Source organism: Physeter macrocephalus, chromosome 2, assembly GCF_002837175.3.
Source record: "Physeter macrocephalus isolate SW-GA chromosome 2, ASM283717v5, whole genome shotgun sequence".
Lineage (NCBI taxonomy): Eukaryota > Metazoa > Chordata > Mammalia > Artiodactyla > Physeteridae > Physeter > Physeter macrocephalus.
Genome location: NC_041215.1, coordinates 19,540,663 through 19,560,097, shown reverse-complemented (window position 1 = coordinate 19,560,097; position 19,435 = coordinate 19,540,663). Strand labels below are relative to the sequence as shown.

The window sequence follows — 19,435 nt, the reverse complement described above, 5'->3', positions numbered from 1 at the left end:
GGACGCGCAACCACTGCGCCACCAGGGAAGCCCCCACATCTTCTTTATCCATTCATCTGTCGATGGACATTTAGGTTGTTTCCATGTCTTGGCTAATGTAAATAGTGCTGCAATGAACATTGGGGTGCATTTATCTTTTTGATTTAGAGTTTTCTCCAGGTATATGCCCAAGAGTGGGATTGCTGGGTCATATGGTAACTCTATTTTTAGTTTTTTAAGGAACCTCCACACTGTTTTCTATAGTGGCTGCACCAATTTACATTCCCCACCAACAGTGTAGGAAGGTTCCCCCAAAATGTCCTTTTTTGTGATGTATTTAGTGCCATGTTTTTCCCACTTTCTTGTGCTTTTTGTTGGTGATTTTGTTGTTTACCATGGTCCGCATGCATAGTTCTGAAGTGCTGTGTAGGGTCCTAAGCACTAGAAGGCTGTGATGTACCTTCCGGAGAAAATACATTTGCTGGATAAGCTTTGCTCAGGCGTGAACTATATAGTGTTTAGTGAATCAACAATGTATATTAAATAAGGTGTTTTTAAACAGAAACACACATACAACAAGGTTATGGTACTGATGGATTTGCAAATTAGTGTTCTTGGGAACATTGTAGAAAATAGCTTCCATAACCAAAGAGAATCTGCTGTAGATGGTTTCCTATCACTGGGGTTTAAAATTTGTGAAATTGGGTTTGTCAGTGTCCGTGTAGAATCCTTTTTTTTTTTTTTTTTTTTTTTTGCGGTACGCGGGCCTCTCACTGTTGTGGCCTCTCCCGTCGCGGAGCACAGGCTCCGGACGCGCAGGCTCAGCGGCCACGGCTCACGGGCCCAGCCGCTCCGCGGCACGTGGGATCCTCCCGGACCGGGGCGCGAACCCTCGTCCCCTGCATCGGCAGGCGGACTCTCAACCACTGCGCCACCAGGGAAGCCCCTAGAATCCTTTTTGAATGCGTACGCCCTTTTTGTCGTATTTTCATCTGGGCACAAATCCTTGGTTACCTCTCGGAAAGTTCATGAGATGGCACAAAACCCCTGGCCTGTGTCTTGAGGAGGGGTCTCCTGTGTTCTTCTGACCCTGGTGCCAGGGAGTGCCCCAGTGGCTTTCAGGGGTTTAGAAACATATTTTGTTTCTGGCAGAGCGAGATTTGCTGTTCTGTGTTGCCCAGTGCAGACTGGATATGAGTTACAGTTGGAGTTCACGGCAGATTGATTAGGATTAAAATTTGATTTCAAATCTGAGTTTTTCTTTCAGTTCCTTAAGGGTGTGGTGTCCCATCAGGTTTATAGGTTAGCTTCTGTTTTGTATTTAGGAAGAGCAGCCTGTTACCAGGAGATTCTTGCTTCTCTCCTATGCCTTTGTGGTAATGTGGAAAACATAGGTACTTTCCAAAAACTGTGTTTGTTAACAGTGCAGAAAAAGGTAGTGGTTGGACACAAAGGGATAGAGGGCAGGGCTCCACCTGTTTTCTGATGGCCTTTTTTTTTTTTTTTTTTTTTTGCGGTACGCGGGCCTCTCACTGCTGCGGCCTCTCCCGTCGCAGAGCACAGGCTCCGGACGCGCAGGCCCAGCGCCTCCAGGGAAGCCCTGATGGCCTTTCTTGATTTCTTGCTGCTAATCTGTTTTCAAAGATGTATCCTGTTTCCTTACAGAAGATCAGAAAAGGGATGAATTCTCACTGAGGTGTTCCTTCCTAGTTATGTCCAGTTACGTTGTATCGAAGACGTCTGCTACTTTTTTGTTCTTGCAAGACTTCTCTTGGTTTTCTTTCTGGTGTCTTCTGTGGGCACTGTCCATCCTTATTCGTATACACGAGGAGGTAGGACTCCTGAAATGTCATGGAAGCCCCTTATAATCTTGTGGTTTGATGTGTGACATCCTTTGGCATTACAGAACTATGGAACTGACTGGAGGAATTAGCCTAGATGTTCCAGAGCTTTCAGACAGGCTTGTAGAAGGTGTTGGTGTCAGGATGACTATGGGTCTTTGGTCAACTCTCTCTGGTTCCCTGGCCTTAAATATTGTGCTCGCCAGAGGCACACCCCCCCCTTCCATCTTTTGCTCCTCCTGGTTTTATCACCTACTGTCCTCCCTTCTGCCAGGATCCGCCCCTTTTCCCAAGCTCCAGATCCACATCTTCCTAGTGCCTATTGGACCCACATCTGGGAGCATCCTAAAGCCGCTACAGACTCAACATGCCCCAAACTGAGCCTGTTGTCCTTGCCACCCTAAACTGGTCCTATCTGGTCCTCTCCAGGTTCACTAAGAGGGGAAGGACCCTCACTTCTTCCGCCTCTCCTCCACCTCCCTGGGGACCAGGTCCCATCGATGCTAATTTCTTGTACCCACCCCCATAGTAGGCCCCCTAGGCCACGCCGTAGGTGTGGTTCCAGAGTGCCTCGTCCAGTACCTTCTCTTCCCTGATGCCAGAGAGATCTTTCTACTCCCTGCTTTGGTCCTTCTATAGCTGCTAGCTCAGTCCATTCCCCTGGCAGTGGAGCCTGGCCTCCGCTGTGTGGTGTGCAATCTCCCTTCGCCAAGCTCATGACTGCAGTTCCTTGGGGTTCCCTCTTCTTCCTGTGCTTGCATTTGCTTCCTGTGCCCCAAGCACCCTTCTTCCCCCTTTTCACCCATGGATGCCTGCTTCCTCCTTATGGAACTGGGTCAGAGACTTCCTTCCTCCCCTCTCTGGCTTCATCATCTACCCCATTCTCCTTCCCTTTCAGTACAGACTGGGTTATATCTGTCTGGGTCCCCATAGACATTGGTCTGCACATTGGAGGTGCATTCTAGTGAAACATTGACTGCATGGGAAATGAAACCATACTCTAAGTATGGGTTGGAGAAGGAATTGATACATATTTGTCCAAAGCAGGAAGCAAAGTCTAGCCCAGAGGGGGCAGGTCCTGGAGAGGATAGGATGGCTTGAAGTTAGGAGCAAAAGGTTTGGCTGAAAAAGAACTGCTGTGGTCTGAATGGCCACCTCCCTCCTTCCCATTCATGGGTTGAAACCTTAACCCCCAATGTGACTGTATTTGGAGAGAGAGCTTTTAGAAGGTAATTAAGGTTAAACGAGGTCATAAGAGGACGGCCCTAGGGCTTCCCCTAGGCGCAGTGGTTGGGAGTCCGCCTGCCCATGCAGGGGAACACGGGTTCGTGCCCCGGTCCGGGAAGATCCCACGTGCCGCGGAGCGGCTGGGCCCGTGAGCCATGGCCGCTGAGCCTGCGCATCCGGAGCCTGTGCTCCGCAACGGGAGAGGCCACCATCTGGTTATTGGAGCCCAAGCTGAGCAAGACAAGAACTGAGGTCAGAAGTGGCTCTGAAACACAGCATCTAGGAACTCAGGTAGAATAAATGGGTGTGGGTCTAGCTTTCTTTGAAATTCGTGGGGGCACCGTGCTTATGCGGTTCCCTCTAGCAACAATCAACAGCTCCAAAGAAGGCATCTGATGGCATTGATCCTGGGGCAAAGTGCTCAGAGGAATGGGTGGGGCAGAAGAATGGGAGCCGGAAAGAGCCCCTGCTGGAGAGGTAGCCCAGGTTGGGTAGACGGTGCGTCTGTCCTACTTGAGGCCCTATCATATCCTTGGGGACCTTGTTTAAAATGCAGATTCTTGGGCCTGGCTCCCAGAGATACTGATTCATTTGGCTTAGAGCTGGGCCTAGGGATCTGCATTTTAACATACACCTGCTCCCCCAACCCCCCGCCACCCCAGGTGATTCTGATGCTGTTGGTCCACAGAGCACACTTTGAGGAACCCTGTGTGATGGCTGAGGGCACAGGTGCTGGTGCCCTGGAGACCTATGTGATGGACTGAATTGCGTCCCCGCCCCCCCAAATTAACGTGTTGAAGTCCTAACCCTAACACCTCAGAATGTGACCGTCTTGGGAGATAGGGTCTTTAAAGAGGTAATCAAGGTAAAAATGAGATCATTAGGGTGGCCTCTAATAAGACTGCTGTCCTTATAAGAGGAGATGAGGACACAGACACACACTGAGGGAAGATCACGTGAGGACACAAGGAGAAGACGGCCATCTACAAGCCGAGGAGAGAGGCCTTAGAAGGAATCAATCCTGCTGACACCTTGATCTTAGACTGCTAGCCTCCAGAATTGGGAGAAAATAAATTTATCTTGTTTAAGCCACCTGGTCTGTGGTCCTTTGTTAGGGTGGCCCCGGTAGACTAATATACTGGGTTTAAATCCCAGGTCTGTCTCCTCCTTGCTTTGTGACCTTGAGGAGGACATGTTCCTCTCTGAGCCTCAATTTCTTTCCTCTTCTAGAAAATTTCTCTGGGCAACAGTTTGCCTGTTGCCTGCACTCTCGGGATATTTACGGCCCTTGCATTTCCAGCAGTTTCCAGCAGAATCCATCTCACACACTCTGGCTGAAGTCGATTTTTATTTTTTATTTTTGGCCGCAACCCATGGCATGTGGGATCTTAGTTCCCCGGCCAAGGATCGAACCCGTGCCCCCTGCACTGGGAGCGCAGAGTCTTAACCACTGAACCGCCAGGGGATTTCTTGGCTGAAGTCAATTTTAAGAGCCAGTCTTGCAGGCAGGTGGAGAATCTTAAGGGGATCTGGTACCTCGGTGTGCCCAAGTTCTAATTTATGAAGGGAATAAATCTGGGAATTGGTTCCATGTATCTTAGAGTGGAGAACTAATATATACACGTGGCCAGACCCCAGTTCTCATCTGTTCTTCATACCTTTCATCATGCGATCATCATCATTTATAGGTGAGGAAACTGAGGCACACAGAAATTGAGCTTATGGCTCAGGATTATGCAGCTGGCAGGTGCCCATGCTGGAGTGGGAAGCCAGGTCTGTTGGGTTTCTAGCATGCCCTGAAACTGGTGTGGGTGGTGGCCTGACACCTGAACCCGAGGCTTGTTGGCCAGGATGCCTGAATTTTGGAAGAAGCCATGTTTGTTAAGACTGGAAGGAATGCAGGGAGGAACGTGTGGCCCCAGTTAGGTCACCAGGGAGCGTTTGAAGAATGTCGAGACTAAGGAATGAGTACATTCAGGCTTGAAAGCAGAAAGTATAACTCTTAGCATTGTAAAGGAGTTTCAGAATCTTCTAGATACCTCTCTCCCAGATCCTTAGTACCTCTTTGCTGTTTTCATGATAGAGAGAAAACCAGGAGAGAGGGGACACTTTCCAAGATGGCTCTCATGTCAGTCTTCTGGAAAATTTTTGGATTCTTCTGGCCAAGGGGAAACTTCTAGACCAGCACTGTCCAACAGAATGGTCTGCTTTGATGGAAATGGTCTATAGCTGTGCCATCCAATATGGCGGCCACTATCCACATGGTGCTCTTGAAATTGTGGCCAGGGCAACTAAATTTTTACATTTATTTAACTTTAATTCCTTTAAATGTAAAAAATGTGAATGTAAAGTCTTATTTAACATTAGTTGATTGAAATGTCAAAAAAATCAATGCTTGATTCTGTTATTGAACAACTCTTTTGCTTGGAACAACTTGGGGATACAAAGAACCTACCTTTTCAGTGATTCATTTTGTGAAATCTGCATATACAGATTGAGTATTTCTGATAAAAATTTAGCATCTGAATTGAGACCTGGTGCAAGTGTATAAAACACGTGGCATTTGGGAGGCATAGTGTGAAAAAAATCCCATAGATTTTTTTTTTGTATTGCTTACATGCTGAAGTGAAGTTTTGGGATACATTAGGTTAAATTAAGAATATTTAATTTAACTTGTTTCTTTTTTACCTTTATAGAGAAAAATTAAAATTCTATGTGGCTCGCATCATGTTTCTATTGGATAAGGCTGCTCTAAGCCCTACACACCCTTGTGACCTACAGCGACAAGCTACATCTCTTGACCTTCCAATGAAGTAGGCAGAACTTATTGCACTGTTTGCGTAGGTTTTAGTCCTGGTGTTACCTCCTCCGGGAAGCCCTCCTTGATTGTCCTGGACTTAGTCAAATAGCTCATTTTCATTATCTCTTCTAGCGCCTGAAGCTGTCCTTGAATAACTGAGATATCCTCCTCAGTTATACTTTCAGTTGATTTGGGTAGTTAATAGCAACTAGTAGTCTGTGAGATACAGGGCAGCCTCTGTCTTATTCCTTTTTTTCTTTTTTTAACATCTTTATTGGAGTATAATTGCTTTACAATGTTGTGTTAGTTTCTGCTGTATAACGAAGTGAATCAGCTATATGTATACATGTATCTCCCTATCCCATTGTCCTATCCCTCTTGTCCTATTCCTTGAAGCACTTCCAGTCCTTGGAACAGCAGAAACAGGTCCTCAGCAGATAGTTGCTGAAGGAGTGAACGAAGGAAACTGTCTTTAACAAGCTTCCTCCAGGTTGTCACTGCATGAACATTATTTCATTGTTTCCTTATTTAAGTCAGATTCACCTGCTTCTTAATTTGGTATGTTTTTAAAGAACAAAGACGGAGAAACTGTAACATAGTTCAAGCATAAAATTTGCATTTAATTGCTGGGTTGAAATCCTAGCATTACCCCTTAAAACTCAGCCTGTGTGAGTTTGATTTGCTCATCACAAAAACGGGCATGGACCACATTTCGTTTATCCACCTCCTCTGGGATTATTCTGAAAATTCATCAAGAGAATGTGTCTGCCAGAACATGCCCAAGTGCCTTACATGGTAATTGTTATTAGCTGTCACCAGGACCCCCCGCCCCCATCCTCATGGTCCTTCCCTACCTGTGTGTAGAGTGGTGATTAACCAGGTGTCACTTACTGAGGACCTGAAGCATCTTTCAGTTCCCACCCAGAGGTATTAAAAGCCAGTACAAGGTCTGACATCTACTGCTGGCACCATCTCTAACATCCTCTGGGTATTTTCTGTTCACACAGTAAATTGCTCTATTGTCTTAGACTAATAGGGATACATACAGCTTTAATGAGTTGAGTTAGAGTCATTGGAGATTAAAAAAAAAAAAGCAGTTCTTTGTTGTCCCCTACAGTTATAGTCATTTAATTTTTTAATACAACTTCATTGAGATCTAATTCAATACCATACGATTCACCCATTTAAAGTTTAAATTTAGTGGTTCTTAGTACATTAGTATATTCACAGAGTTGGGCAACCATCACTACAATCAATTTTAGAACATTTTCATCACCCCCCAAAGAAATCCCATACTCTTTAGCTGTCACTCCTCATTTCCCCCTCTCCAAGCCCCTTGAAACCACTAATCTACTTTCTAGGGATTTGCCTATTCTGGACATTTCATGTAAATGGAATCATACCACATGTGGTCTTTTGTGACTGGCTTCTTTTACTGAGCCTGATGTTTTCAAGGTTCATCCCTGTTGTAGCAGGTGTCAGTGCTTCTCCCCGTTATTGCTGAATTATCTTCCTTTGTGTGGACATGCCACATTTTGTTTATTCATTTGTCAGTTCATGGACATTTGGCTTGTTTCCACTTTTTGGCTATCATGAATAATGATGCTATGGGCATTTGTACACACATTTCTGTGTGGACCTATGTTTTCATTTCTCTTGGGTATCTACCTGGGAGTGAAGTTGCTGGGTTATATAGTAACTCTTTGTTTAACCTTTTGAGGGACTTCTAGTCTATTTTCCACAACAGCAGCTGTACCATTTTCCATTCCCACCAGTAATGTAGGAGGGTTCTGATTTCTCCACATCCTCGTCAACACTTGTTATTGTCTGTCTTTTTAATTTTAGCCATCCTGGTAGGAGTGAAGTGATATCATTGTGGTTTGGATTTACATTTCCTGGATGTCCAACAGCTGGTTAATCTTTGAATGCATATTCATATCTGATTTTGGTTCTGACACAACTTGGGGAGGATGGTGGGCTGGTGTTCTTGGTACCTGTATCAATTTCACAATTTCGTGTGTGTGTGTGTGTGTGTGTGTGTGTGTGTGTGTGTCTGTAAAACATAGAGTGTGAGGCTCAGGCTTGAGAAGCCCAGACCTGTGGCTGAGTCTAAGCTGTATACTGCCAGATATAATACAGGACACCAAGTTAAATTTGAATTTAACACAAACGATGAGTAATTTTTAAGGATAAGTATGTCTCAAACATTGCATGGGATATACTTATCCTAAAATGTACTCGCTGCTTATCTGAAATTCAAAGTTAACTGGGCGTCCTGCATTTTTATTTGCTAAATCTGGCAACCCTGAATGTTACTGGTGGGTTGTATGTCCTTGGCTGATTGGCTTTGCCTCCTAGAGATCCAGTTTTCCCTTCTGTGGGGTGCGGATAAAGCTTGTTGGGAGGTGTCAGTGGCGTGGTACCTGTCCAGACCTCTGTATGTAGATGCTGTTGATGTGACTGAAGCTGGGAGCCTCAGCCTTGGGTGGCATGAGTGTGTGGGGCTGGAACTGCCATCCTGGTCCCCTTGAAGCTGCCTCCCAATTTCTGAGTGAGAGTGTATGTGTGTGTGTTTGTGTTTTGGCAAGGAGAGGCTGTCTAAAGAATTCAGTTCTACTGAATGTTAACTCCAATATAAGGAACACAGGAGGAGGGAAAGATCCAAATAAGTATATAGAGGAAAGGAAATCAGAGAAGGCTTCCTGGAGGAGGTGGCATTTGAACTGGATCTTGAAGGATGATGAGCTGGATTTCAAAATAGGGAGCTAAGGTATAAAGGACTTTGACAGTCAAAGGGGCTAGGGCTACCCTGTTTAGTCCAGTAGCCACTAGCTACATTTGTCTATTTCTGTTTACACTATCTAAAGTAAAATCAAATATTCAGTTCTTCAGTCTTATATCAGTCGCATTTCAAGTGCTAGACAGCCACAAATGGCTGGTGGCTTCCATAGTGGCCAGTGCCTATATAGAACATCTCTATCATTGCAGAAGTTCTGTTGGACTTTGTTGGACTAAGGCAAGGGTCGCCAAACTACCACCCCAGGGGGAAACACCAACCCACAGCCTGCTTTTATAATAAAGTTTTATTGGAACACAGCCATATCCACTCACTGTCTCTGGCTGCTTTTGAGCTATAATGGCAGAGTGGAGTAGTCTAAACAGAGACTGATTGCAAAGCTGAACATATTTACTATCTGAGCCCTTATAGAAAATATTTGCCCACCCTGGTCTAGGGGAATGAAGGCACAGAGCCTAGAGGTGACACCGTGATATGTTTGGGAGAAATAAACAACAACAAAATAGCTGACATTAATTGAGCACTTACTGTGTACCAGCCACTGCTTGGGTGCCTGCATTATTTCACTTATTCCTCTTCATAGGTCATGTTATAGGGAAGGCTTGGAAGGCCCCCTTGGAATTGGAGAGCAGTGGGCAGGCCTGTTTCACATGGTGCAGGGGATGGAGGGGCAGAACCTTGAGGGCCACGAGAGGAAAGTGCAGGGTCATGGGGAGACATAGAGGGTGTCAGAGCAAGGGAGGGACCACCTGCAGGAGAATGGGTGTGCAGGGTGTTTGTTCAGGGGAGATCAGACTCTGGGAAGCCCTTGCCACACCCCAGTAAAAGGTAATTAGAACTTGGCTGCCTGCTAGGAGGGCGGGTTGGGAAGGAGTGTTAGGAAAGTGGGCGAATTGACAAAACAAAGTCAGCTCTCCTTGCCCCATTTCTGATGTGGGCACCTTTATCCCCATAAATCCATTTCCTGAAGATCTTCCACACCGACTCACTGGGGACGGCTCCCCTTTCCCCTTCCGCACCTGCTGCATTACTCAATCCCCTGTAATCCCAATGTCTTCATTGCATCATACTTGATGAGATGCTTTTAAGGCTTCTAATGGGTACTGCCAAAGGAATTATTATTATGATGATTTGCCTTTCAGGAGTAATTACTTAGACACAGATACCTTACAGAGAAAGCCACTGAACTGGGCTGGCTGTAGAATTTACAGGGTCCAGTTCAGAATGAAACCTTGGGACCCCTCACTCAAAAATAATTAAGGATTTCAAGACGGAAGAGCATTAAGCCAAGGGCAGGGCCCTTCTGAGCGGGCATGGGACCCAGGTCACATGCCCATGTGGCTGGCCCTGCCACTGATTCTTATAAACCATCCGTGGGGTGTTTGTTCACCTGTCTTGCTCTCCGCTTGTTTGCCCTTCTAGTGTGCCCCGGCATGGATATCCGGAATAACCTCACCCGGCTGCACGAGCTGGCCAACTGCTCGGTCATCGAAGGACATTTGCAGATCCTATTGATGTTCAAAACGAGACCTGAGGACTTCCGAGACCTCAGTTTCCCCAAGCTCATCATGATCACTGATTACTTGCTGCTCTTCCGGGTCTACGGGCTGGAGAGCCTGAAGGACCTGTTCCCCAACCTCACGGTCATCCGGGGCTCCCGCCTCTTCTTTAACTACGCGCTGGTCATCTTCGAGATGGTTCACCTGAAGGAGCTCGGCCTCTACAACTTGATGAACATCACCCGGGGCTCCGTCCGCATCGAGAAGAACAATGAACTCTGCTACCTGGCCACTATCGACTGGTCTCGCATCCTGGATTCCGTGGAGGATAATTACATCGTGCTGAACAAAGACGACAATGAGGAGTGTGGGGACATCTGTCCAGGCGCCGCGAAGGGCAAGACCAACTGCCCTGCCACCGTCATCAACGGGCAATTTGTGGAGCGGTGTTGGACGCACAGCCACTGCCAGAAAGGTACGTTGAGGTTCTCGGGGGTTCTAAGCCGTTTCTCGTGGCTTGTTCATTAGGAAGAAGCTGGAGACATTCACTAGCTCAGGGGGTGGCAAACCTTTTTTGCAAAGACTCAGATGTTAAATACTTTAAACTTTGCGGTCTGTATGGTCTCCGTTGCAACTACTCAGCCCTGCCATTGGAGCGGGAAAGCAGCCACCCTGCAAGGAGGTGCAATAAACAAGTGGGCGTGGCTGTGTTTCAATAAAACTTTATTTACAAAACCAAGCGTTGGGCCAGATTTTGCCAACTCCTGAGCTAGACGGTTGAATGTTCCTCTTGCTTGAGAGATCAGATGAGAATGGGCTTTATTGTCAAAAACAAAACAAAACAAAACAAAAACAAATGTATTTCTTATCTGATTCTAGAAGTATGACTGCTTGTGGTAGACATTTGGAAAAAGAACTGTGTAAAGGATAAAAGCAAAACATCCTTATTTCACAGTTATTGGGGGATACTTCCTGCTAGTGGCTCTGTTGTGTCTGAATTTAGTTAACTTTCTCTGTCGTTGGGCATTTAGATTATTTCTAGTTTCCACAAAGAGGGATGAGCATTTTGGTGTCGAAGCTTTATCGAACATTTTTTTTTTCCTTCGGGTTTTGCTTTTCCAGAAGTGAAATTTCTGGGTCAAAGTTTCTTGATACCGATTGCCAAATGGCTTTCCGGAAACGTACCAACGGGCACTCCTCCTAGCATTGGCTGAGAGGGAACACCTTGGCTAGCTTTGAGTGTTGTTTGAAAAATCTTTCATAATTTACTGGAAGGAGGAGCTGGAGTGTTGTCATTGTTTCTATTTGCATTTCTTTGATTGCTATCAGGGTTGAACCTTTTAAAACATGTTTATTTATCATTTGGGTTTTCTCTTCCTGTTCATATCCTTTGTCCATTTATCTTTTAGTACCTTAGTGGTTTTTGAAGTGTTAATCTGCATGTTGTTTTCATAGCGAAGACTGTTAACTCTTTGCCAGTTATGTTTTCAGGTGTTTTTGTTCAGGTGCTTTTGATGAATATCCTCTGGCTGTCAGTTGCCAGAGAAGCTTAACATGTTTATGGAGTTCAGAGCTGGGTTTTTGCATGCCTCTCATTATTTTATGCTTAGAAAGTCGCTTTCTATCCATAAAATGAACGTTTTTTTCCTCCAAATTTTTCTATCTTAACTTTAATTATTATCATTAAAAAAATTTTTGTCCTGGGCATTTGGGACCTGTTTGTGTGCATGATTCAAAGGGGTATCCATTTCCCCCCAAATAACTAGTTGGAGTCTCAACCCCAGGTATTGCAGAAATTTACCTGTTCGTCATTGATTTGGGGTCTGTTTCTGGGTATCCATAAATATGTCTGCCTTTCCTTGCACCGGGGCTGTTACTGTTCTAATACGTATAGTTTTATAAAGTTTTGATATCCAGGAAGTCTAGTTCCACACACACACTCGTTACTTGTTTATTGTTTTATTGACTCTTTTCACACGTTGTGAAATTCCCTGGGAAGACTTAGCAAATGTGAGATGGAGGCGGGAGAAAGTGAGCGGGGTGGGGGTGGGGGGTGGGGCTTAAGGGTTGTATCGCAAAAGATAAGGGAAGGGAGAAAGGAGTGTCTTCTCACCTGAGCCCAAAGCTGTGGGGAAGCCACACAGGGTGAGTCCTGAGTAGAATCTATAGACTCAGCAGGGAGGACTCCTTCGAGCCCCAGGGAGTCCTTCCATTCTGTGAATGCTGGAAGGGAGGAAACAGGAGGTGAGAGAGTGGAGACCTCTCTTTTGAGAGGTTGGTTGGTGAAGGAAAAGAGAATCTGGTGGTTTGTAGATACAGGAGGGAACGATGATTATTATATTGTGGAAAAATCTTGAGAACGTCGGTAGGTCAGGGACACAGAGAAGCCAAGCTATGACCAAGAAGAAGGATCAAAGCTGGGGCAGAGTCTTGGCTGAAGTAGAGGACCACCCGTGGGTTTGGAATTTCGTAGAACAGGGAGACTTCGAGGTGGGGGTGGGGGTCGGGGTGTGGGTGAATAAGTTCGGTGGGAGAGACCATCCAGATGAATTTGGAGGTGAGGGGGTGGTGTTCTCTGATGGTGAGGGGAGGAGAGGCTGTGTAGGACCTACCATGTTACGAGGACACACAGCTGCAAGGGGAGCTCCGTTATCTTTGTTTTAGAGACCAGAGAGGTTACTTAACTTGCCTAAAGCCACACAGCTAAGAAAAGATGGCTGGGGTTTGCACCGCATCTGAGACACAAAAATTGTGTGTGAGTGTGTGTGTTTGTGTGTGTGTGTGTGTGTGTTGTGTTGTGTGTGTGGGTGCCCCCCTCTGTTTAAGGACGGGTGAGCTACTTCTAGCTGGGGTACCAGGGAAAACAGTGAATAGTCTTTTATCTCAATGTTCCGTTTTCCAAATTCAGGTTCTTGTTTGAAATGCTCCAGGCTTACATATCTTGAGATATAATTTAAGACATTCCTCTGTGGATTTATTTCTGTACTCATTTTAGTCAAAATATCCACGATGGTATTATCTGCAAAAATGTCCCTGATGTTTTGAGCAGGTTTTTTTATTTTTTAAATTTTTTATCTTGTGCTTTTGAGAGCAGGGCTTGTTTTGCCAGCAGTGGGGGTTTCATCACTGGAGAAGGTGTGGCTCTGTAAGTACGGCTGTGGCGGAGACCTGCCGGATACCTGTTCCTGGCATCTGGCATCGATGTTTGCTCCTGGTTTGTAATCAGTGGTGGTGTCCCCTGACACCAGGGGAAGCATTGTCCTGTCCTGGTCACAGATGTCAAGAAATGATTGTTTTTTGAACCTACACTCTTGTCTATCAAGTACAACTCGGCTCAGGCTTTTTTCCCCTTCAATTTCTTTAATAGTGGTAAAATACACATAACATAAAGTTTACCATCTTAACCATTTGAAATACACAGCTCAGTGGCATTAAGTACATTCACACTGTCGTGCAACCATCCCCACCATCATCTCCAGAACTTTCTCATCTTCCCAAACTGAAACTGTCCCCATGAAACACTGACTCCCCATCTCCTCCCCCGGACCCTGGCCCCCACCATCCTACTTTCTGTCTCTATGGATTTGACTTCTCTAGGGACCTCGTATAAGTGGAGTCATGTAGTATTTGTCCTTTTGTGTCTGGCTTATTTCACTGAATATAATATTCTCAAGGTTCATCCATGTTGTAGCAGGTGTCAGAATTTCCTTCCTTTTTAGGGCTGAATAATATGCCATTCATTGTATGGATGGACCACATTTTGTTTATCCATTCTTCTATCGATGGACACTTGGGTTGTTTCCACCTTTTGGTTATCATGAATAATGCTGCTATGAACCTGGGTGTACATTTCTGGCTTTTAAAATGCTTATGTTTCTTTGTTGCTGTGGCTTTGGAAGGCTTACACACCATTTCATGGGATTTTTGAATGCTAAACAGACCGAAATGAGCCTTTAGAAGATACCTCCCTGTCTTGGGCAACAGACACAGACCTGTGAAAACTATCCAGCAAGTCCTCAATTCCCCTAGAATCCTCCCCAACAGCTCCTTGAGCCGTTTTCTTGCATGATTGCCAGGTTCTGGAAACATCTAAGGTCTGGTCAGCATTTGGGATGAAGGTGTTGGGTTGTCCTCTGAGCCCAGTTTAAACATTCTCTAAAATGTCCCTTTTTCCACCTGATCCCCAAACAATGCTGCTTTTGGCAGAGAAAGAAAAAGAAGGTTCTCAGTGGTTAAAGTATTTAAAGGAAAGTCACTGTGGTGTGTGTCTTGAGATGCTTCTTCCCCATCACTCTGTCTACATATTTGCGGTGGAGATGCCAATGGAGGCCAAATGCAAGGAGCCTTGGATGGGCAGGGTGGAGATGGAGTCTTTGTGAGCTGGATCACAAAATGTGTTTATTGTGAACCTGCTATGTGCCAGGTATTGAGGTCCTCAGGGCCACAGTAGGGACAAGCCCCTGCCTCCTTAGAGAGGACCTTCTGATGGCAAATACAGACATTGAATATGTGACTGAATGCACTTGTAGGAAGAGTTACAAGAGGGGGATCTGTGGGTGAAAGCATGGGATGGAGCCCTAAACTCGTCTTCAGACAATATCTCCCCTCCCCCCACATAGGTGTGTCATAAAGACCCGAAGGTCAGCCTCACTGGACCCGTTTCCAAGTGGTTACGAGAATTGTTCCGAGTCCTGTTTTGCTGGTCATGGCTCATGAGCTGGACCAAACGAATGTTTCTCCATCTGAAGAGTGAGGATAATTATGGCACCTGCTTGTCAGGGTTGCAGTTTTGGGGGCTAAATGAAATGATGCACGGGGTACACTTATCCTAGCCCCTGACACTTTGTGAATTTTCTGGAAGCTTCTCCTAGACACCATGAGTCCACCACCCTTTCTGGGCAGACCAGCCACTGGGTAAGTGTCTGCCAAAGCTTGGCTCCATTTCTGACTTTTGTCTTGGGGCAGGCAGAGGAAAGCCCACCGTGTGACCTGCTGATGAGAGCTGGGTGCTTGGACCTATGGCCCCAGAGGGAAGATCACTCTGCTTACCTGGTGCCTCAGCTTCCGAGGCTCTGGGGACCCCAAGCTCTGGGCTTTTGGTGGGGTTGGGGGGGGACCAGAAACCACAGGGCTTGCTTGACCAGCTGCCCCAGCCAAACCCACTGGCATTTTTTTTTTTCCTGGGAGGCCACCCCAGCTGCTCTCTGCCAGTCAGAGGGGTGGGTGAGTCTGGGGTACGATGGGTGCCAGGAAACTGGTCCTTGATGCCACATACAGCAGGAGCAGGAGGCAGAGGGAGGCGAGTCTCTCCTTCCTGAGTTTGAGTTTCCATCCATATTTCAGAGTCTCTGAAAGCTGAGGTGCTCTATTTATATTAAACACTACCTATTTAAGTGCACATACATTCTCTCTTGAAGGGTTTGCTTTTAGACAGAGGTTTGAGCTTCAGATTGCAACTGTTTTCCCCTTCCATTTTTTTTTTTAACTTTGCCTTTGGTACTGTAATAATCAGAATCTTCTCGACAGTGAATGCTTGTTTTCTGCCAGATACTGTTCTAAGTGCTTTGCTTAACATACTGCAGCAAGTTCTCCCAGCAATTCCTCCTTGCAGATGAGGTCCTGGAGGCCCCAGGAGGTTAAGCCACTTGCCCAGGGTCACATCGCTAGTAAGTAGTAGAGCTGGGATTTGAACCCCAAACCCAGGTATTCTGGCTCAGAATCTGAGCTCTTAACCGTTGTGCTTTCCTGGCTCATTGTGGAAAGTTGGGGAACTGCAGAGAACAAAGAAAGCTGGGGTGGGGAGATGCCCTAGAATTTGCCCCTCCCAACATTCTGGCTGCTTTTTCCTATAGCCCTTCTCATCCCCTCTTTTTCTTTTTTTTAAAAATTAATTTTTATTGGAGTCTAGTTGATTTACCATGTTGTGTTAGCTTCTGCTGTATAGCAAAGTGAATCAGTTATACATATACGTGTATCCACTCTTTTCTGGATTCTGTTCCCATAGAGGTCATTACAGAGTACTGAGTGGAGTTCCCTGGCTATACAGTAGTTCTTATTAGTTATCTATTTTATATATAGTAGTGTGTATATGTCAATCCTAATCTCCCAATTTATCCCTCCCACCCTTACCCCTTGGTAAACATAAATTTTCTACATTTGTGACTCTATTTCTGTTTTGTAGATAGGTTCATTTGTAGCATTTTATTGGATTCCACATATAAGCAATATCATATAATATATATTTTAAAAATTTATTTATTTATTTTTAGCTGCATTGGGTCTTCGTTGCTGCGCGCGGGCTTTCTCTAGTTGCGGTGAGCAGGGGCTACTCTTCATTGCGGTGCGCGGGTTTCTCATTGTGGTGGTTTCTCTTGTTGCGGAGCACAGGCTCTAGGCACGCGGGCTTCAGTAGTTGCGGCACATGGGCTCAGTAGTTGTGGCTCGCAGGCTTAGTTGCTCCGCAGCATGTGGGATCTTTCCAGACCAGGGCTCGAACCCATGTCCCCTGCATTGGCAGGCAAATTCTTAACCACTGCGCCACCAGGGAAGCCCAATATCGTATAATATTTGTTCTTCTCTCTCTGACTTTCACTCAGTATGACGATCTCTAGGTCCATCCATGCCACTGCAAATGGCATTATTTCGTTCTTTTTAATGGCTGAGTAATATTCCATTGTATATATGTACCACATCTTCTTTATCCATTCGTCTGTCAGTGGACATTTAGGTTGCTTCCGTGTCCTGGCTATTGTAAATAGTGCTGCAATGAACATTGGGGTACCTGTATCTTTTCGAATTATGGTTTTCTCCAGATATAGGCCCAAGAGTGGGATTGCTGGATCATATGGTAGTTCTATTTTTAGTTTTTTTAAGAAACCGCCATATGGTTCTCCGTTCCCACCCCCAGTGTAGGAGGGTTCCCCTTTCTCCACACCCTCTCCAGCATTTGTTGTTTGTAGACTTTTTGATGATGGTCATTCTGATGGGTGTGAGGTGGTACCTCATTGTAGTTTTGACTTGCATTTCTCTAATGAATTGTGATGTTGAGCATCCTTTCCTGGACCTCTTGGCCATCTGGGTATCTTCTTTCATCCTGGCTTAAGTTAGCTGCCTCCTCCATCAGACTAAGTTCTCTTGAACACAGGGACCATGGCATTGATTGTTGTGTCCCCAGGACTTGTCATGTAGATAAACAATGACATCTTTGACCACTTATTACTAGCTAATGCTTATTGAGCACTTACTATGTGCTAAGCCCTGTGCTAAGAATTTGACAAGCTCTGCCTCATAGAATGCTCACCATAGTCTATGAGAAGATGTTATTCCCATTTTGCAGAAGGGAACACTCAGGCTTGGATAGTAATTAAGAAACTTACTCTAGGAGACCTTGCTGGGAAATGGTTTGATCTCAGGCTTGTCAGGTCTAAAGCCCTTGACCAGTCAGCAAACTACGACCCACGGGCCAAATTCAGCCCTTCAGCATTTTTGTATGGCCCGTGAGCTAAGAATGTTTTTTATACTTTAAAAAGGTTGAGGGGACAGACATAGAAAACAGACTTGTGGTTGCCAAGGGGGAGGGGAGGGGAGGGGAGGGAGGGAGGGATTGGGACTTTGGGATTAGCAGATGAAAACTATTACATATAGAATGGATAAACAACAAGGTCCTACTGTATAGCACAGGGAACTATATTCAATATCCTGTGATAAACCATAATGGAAAAGGATATGAGCAAGAATGTATATATATGTATAACTGAATCACTTGGCTGTATACCAGAAACGAATACAACATTGTAAATCAACTATACTTCAATAAAATCAATTTTAAAAAATAAAAAGGTTGAAGGGAAAATCTAAAGAATAATATTTTGTGAGAGGTGAAAATTATATGCAATTAGCATTTTGGTGTCCCTAAATCACGTTTCGTTGGAATACAGTCATGCTTTATTCATTTACGTCTTGCCCGTGGCTGCTGTAGTAACAGAGGTTATATGGCTCTTTAAAGAAAAAAAAATGTGCCAGCATCTGTTCTTGAATGTGCACCTGGTAAAGATGAGGGGGACTTTTGGGGGTAGAGACTGTTCTCAGTGGAAGTTGGAAATATCCCAGTGTCAGGCCAATACAGTCCTTCTGGTCCTTGCTGACATTGAGTGGAGGGGACTGCAAAGAATGAGGTGTCATTCTTGCCCCTCAGGACCTCTCAGTGTGTCTGGGGAGGTAAAAGGCAGGAATGAATTAACCATCTGAGTGAGCCCAGCCAGCAGGAGATGTCAAGGCAAGATAGAACCCCCTCTTTCCACTGAGTCATCAGACTGCTGGTTCTAGACATATTTGGTGCTGGGGTACCTGAAAATCATCATGTTTTCTAGATAACACAGCAGAATATTGATAAATTAAATTCCTTTGTGGCTATGCCATTGTAGTCCATGCAGAAAACAGAAAAGTCCAACATGTGCATGGGATCTTGAATAATAACAACAATTAGAAAAAAAGATGGTAGATCATGTAGTACAGTGGGCTGTTTGAGTGTTTCATTCATATTTATTCCTTTTTGTTTTGTCAAAGATCTCTTTAAAAATCTAGGAGAGAATTAAAAGAACTATCCTGAAAAAATTCTGTGGTCTTCGTAACTTCTTTATCACTGAGATGATTGGTATTTTAAATTTCTGTTGTATAATTTTAATTTTGGGCCACACCGCGTGGCTTGCGGGATCTTAGTTCCCCGACCGGCGATCGAACCCGTGCCCTGCAGGGGAAGTGTGGAGTCCTAATCACTAGACCGCCAGGGAATGCCCTGGAATTTTAAAAATTTATTTATTTATTTATTTTCGGCTGCTTTGGGTCTTCGTTGCTGTGCGCGGGCTTTCTCTAGTTGAGGCAAGCGGGGGCTACTCTTGGTTGTTGTGCGTGGGCTTCTCATTGCAGTGGCTTCTCTTGTCGCGGAGCATGGACTCTAGGCGCGTGGGCTCAGTAGTTGTGGCTTGCGGGCTCTAGAGCGCAGGCTCAGTAGTTGTGGCACACGGGCTTAGTTGCTCCGCAGGATGTGGGATCTTCCTGGACCAGGGATCGAACCCCTGTCCCCTGAATTGGCAGGCGGATTCTTAACCACGGTGCCACCAGGGAAGTCCCTGGAATTCTTTAAATGAACTTTATTTTTGGAGATGATTAGATTTTGTATAGCAGGAAAGAACAAGAGCTCTAGAGACTACGTTTCTGAGCCTCCCCTACCTTCCCCAAGATTGATGATAAGTTGTCACGGGCATCTGTAGGAGAGAGATTGTCTCAGATTGGA

At 45.3% G+C, this 19,435-nt stretch overlaps 1 protein-coding gene across 3 annotated transcripts in view; it reads left to right on the top strand.

The window, feature by feature from the left end:
* INSR (insulin receptor) overlaps nt 1-19,435 on the top strand; it is a 112,947-nt gene that overhangs the window by 8,275 nt on the left and 85,237 nt on the right. For 2 of the 3 annotated variants that reach the window (XM_028499946.2, XM_028499939.2), the window contains exon 2: nt 10,067-10,618. In XM_028499946.2, the coding sequence (XP_028355747.1) occupies nt 10,067-10,618 (552 nt within the window). Of the gene's footprint in view, nt 1-5,755; nt 5,861-10,066; nt 10,619-19,435 lie in introns of those variants that run through there. The other variant, XM_028499953.2, reaches the window with a different exon arrangement.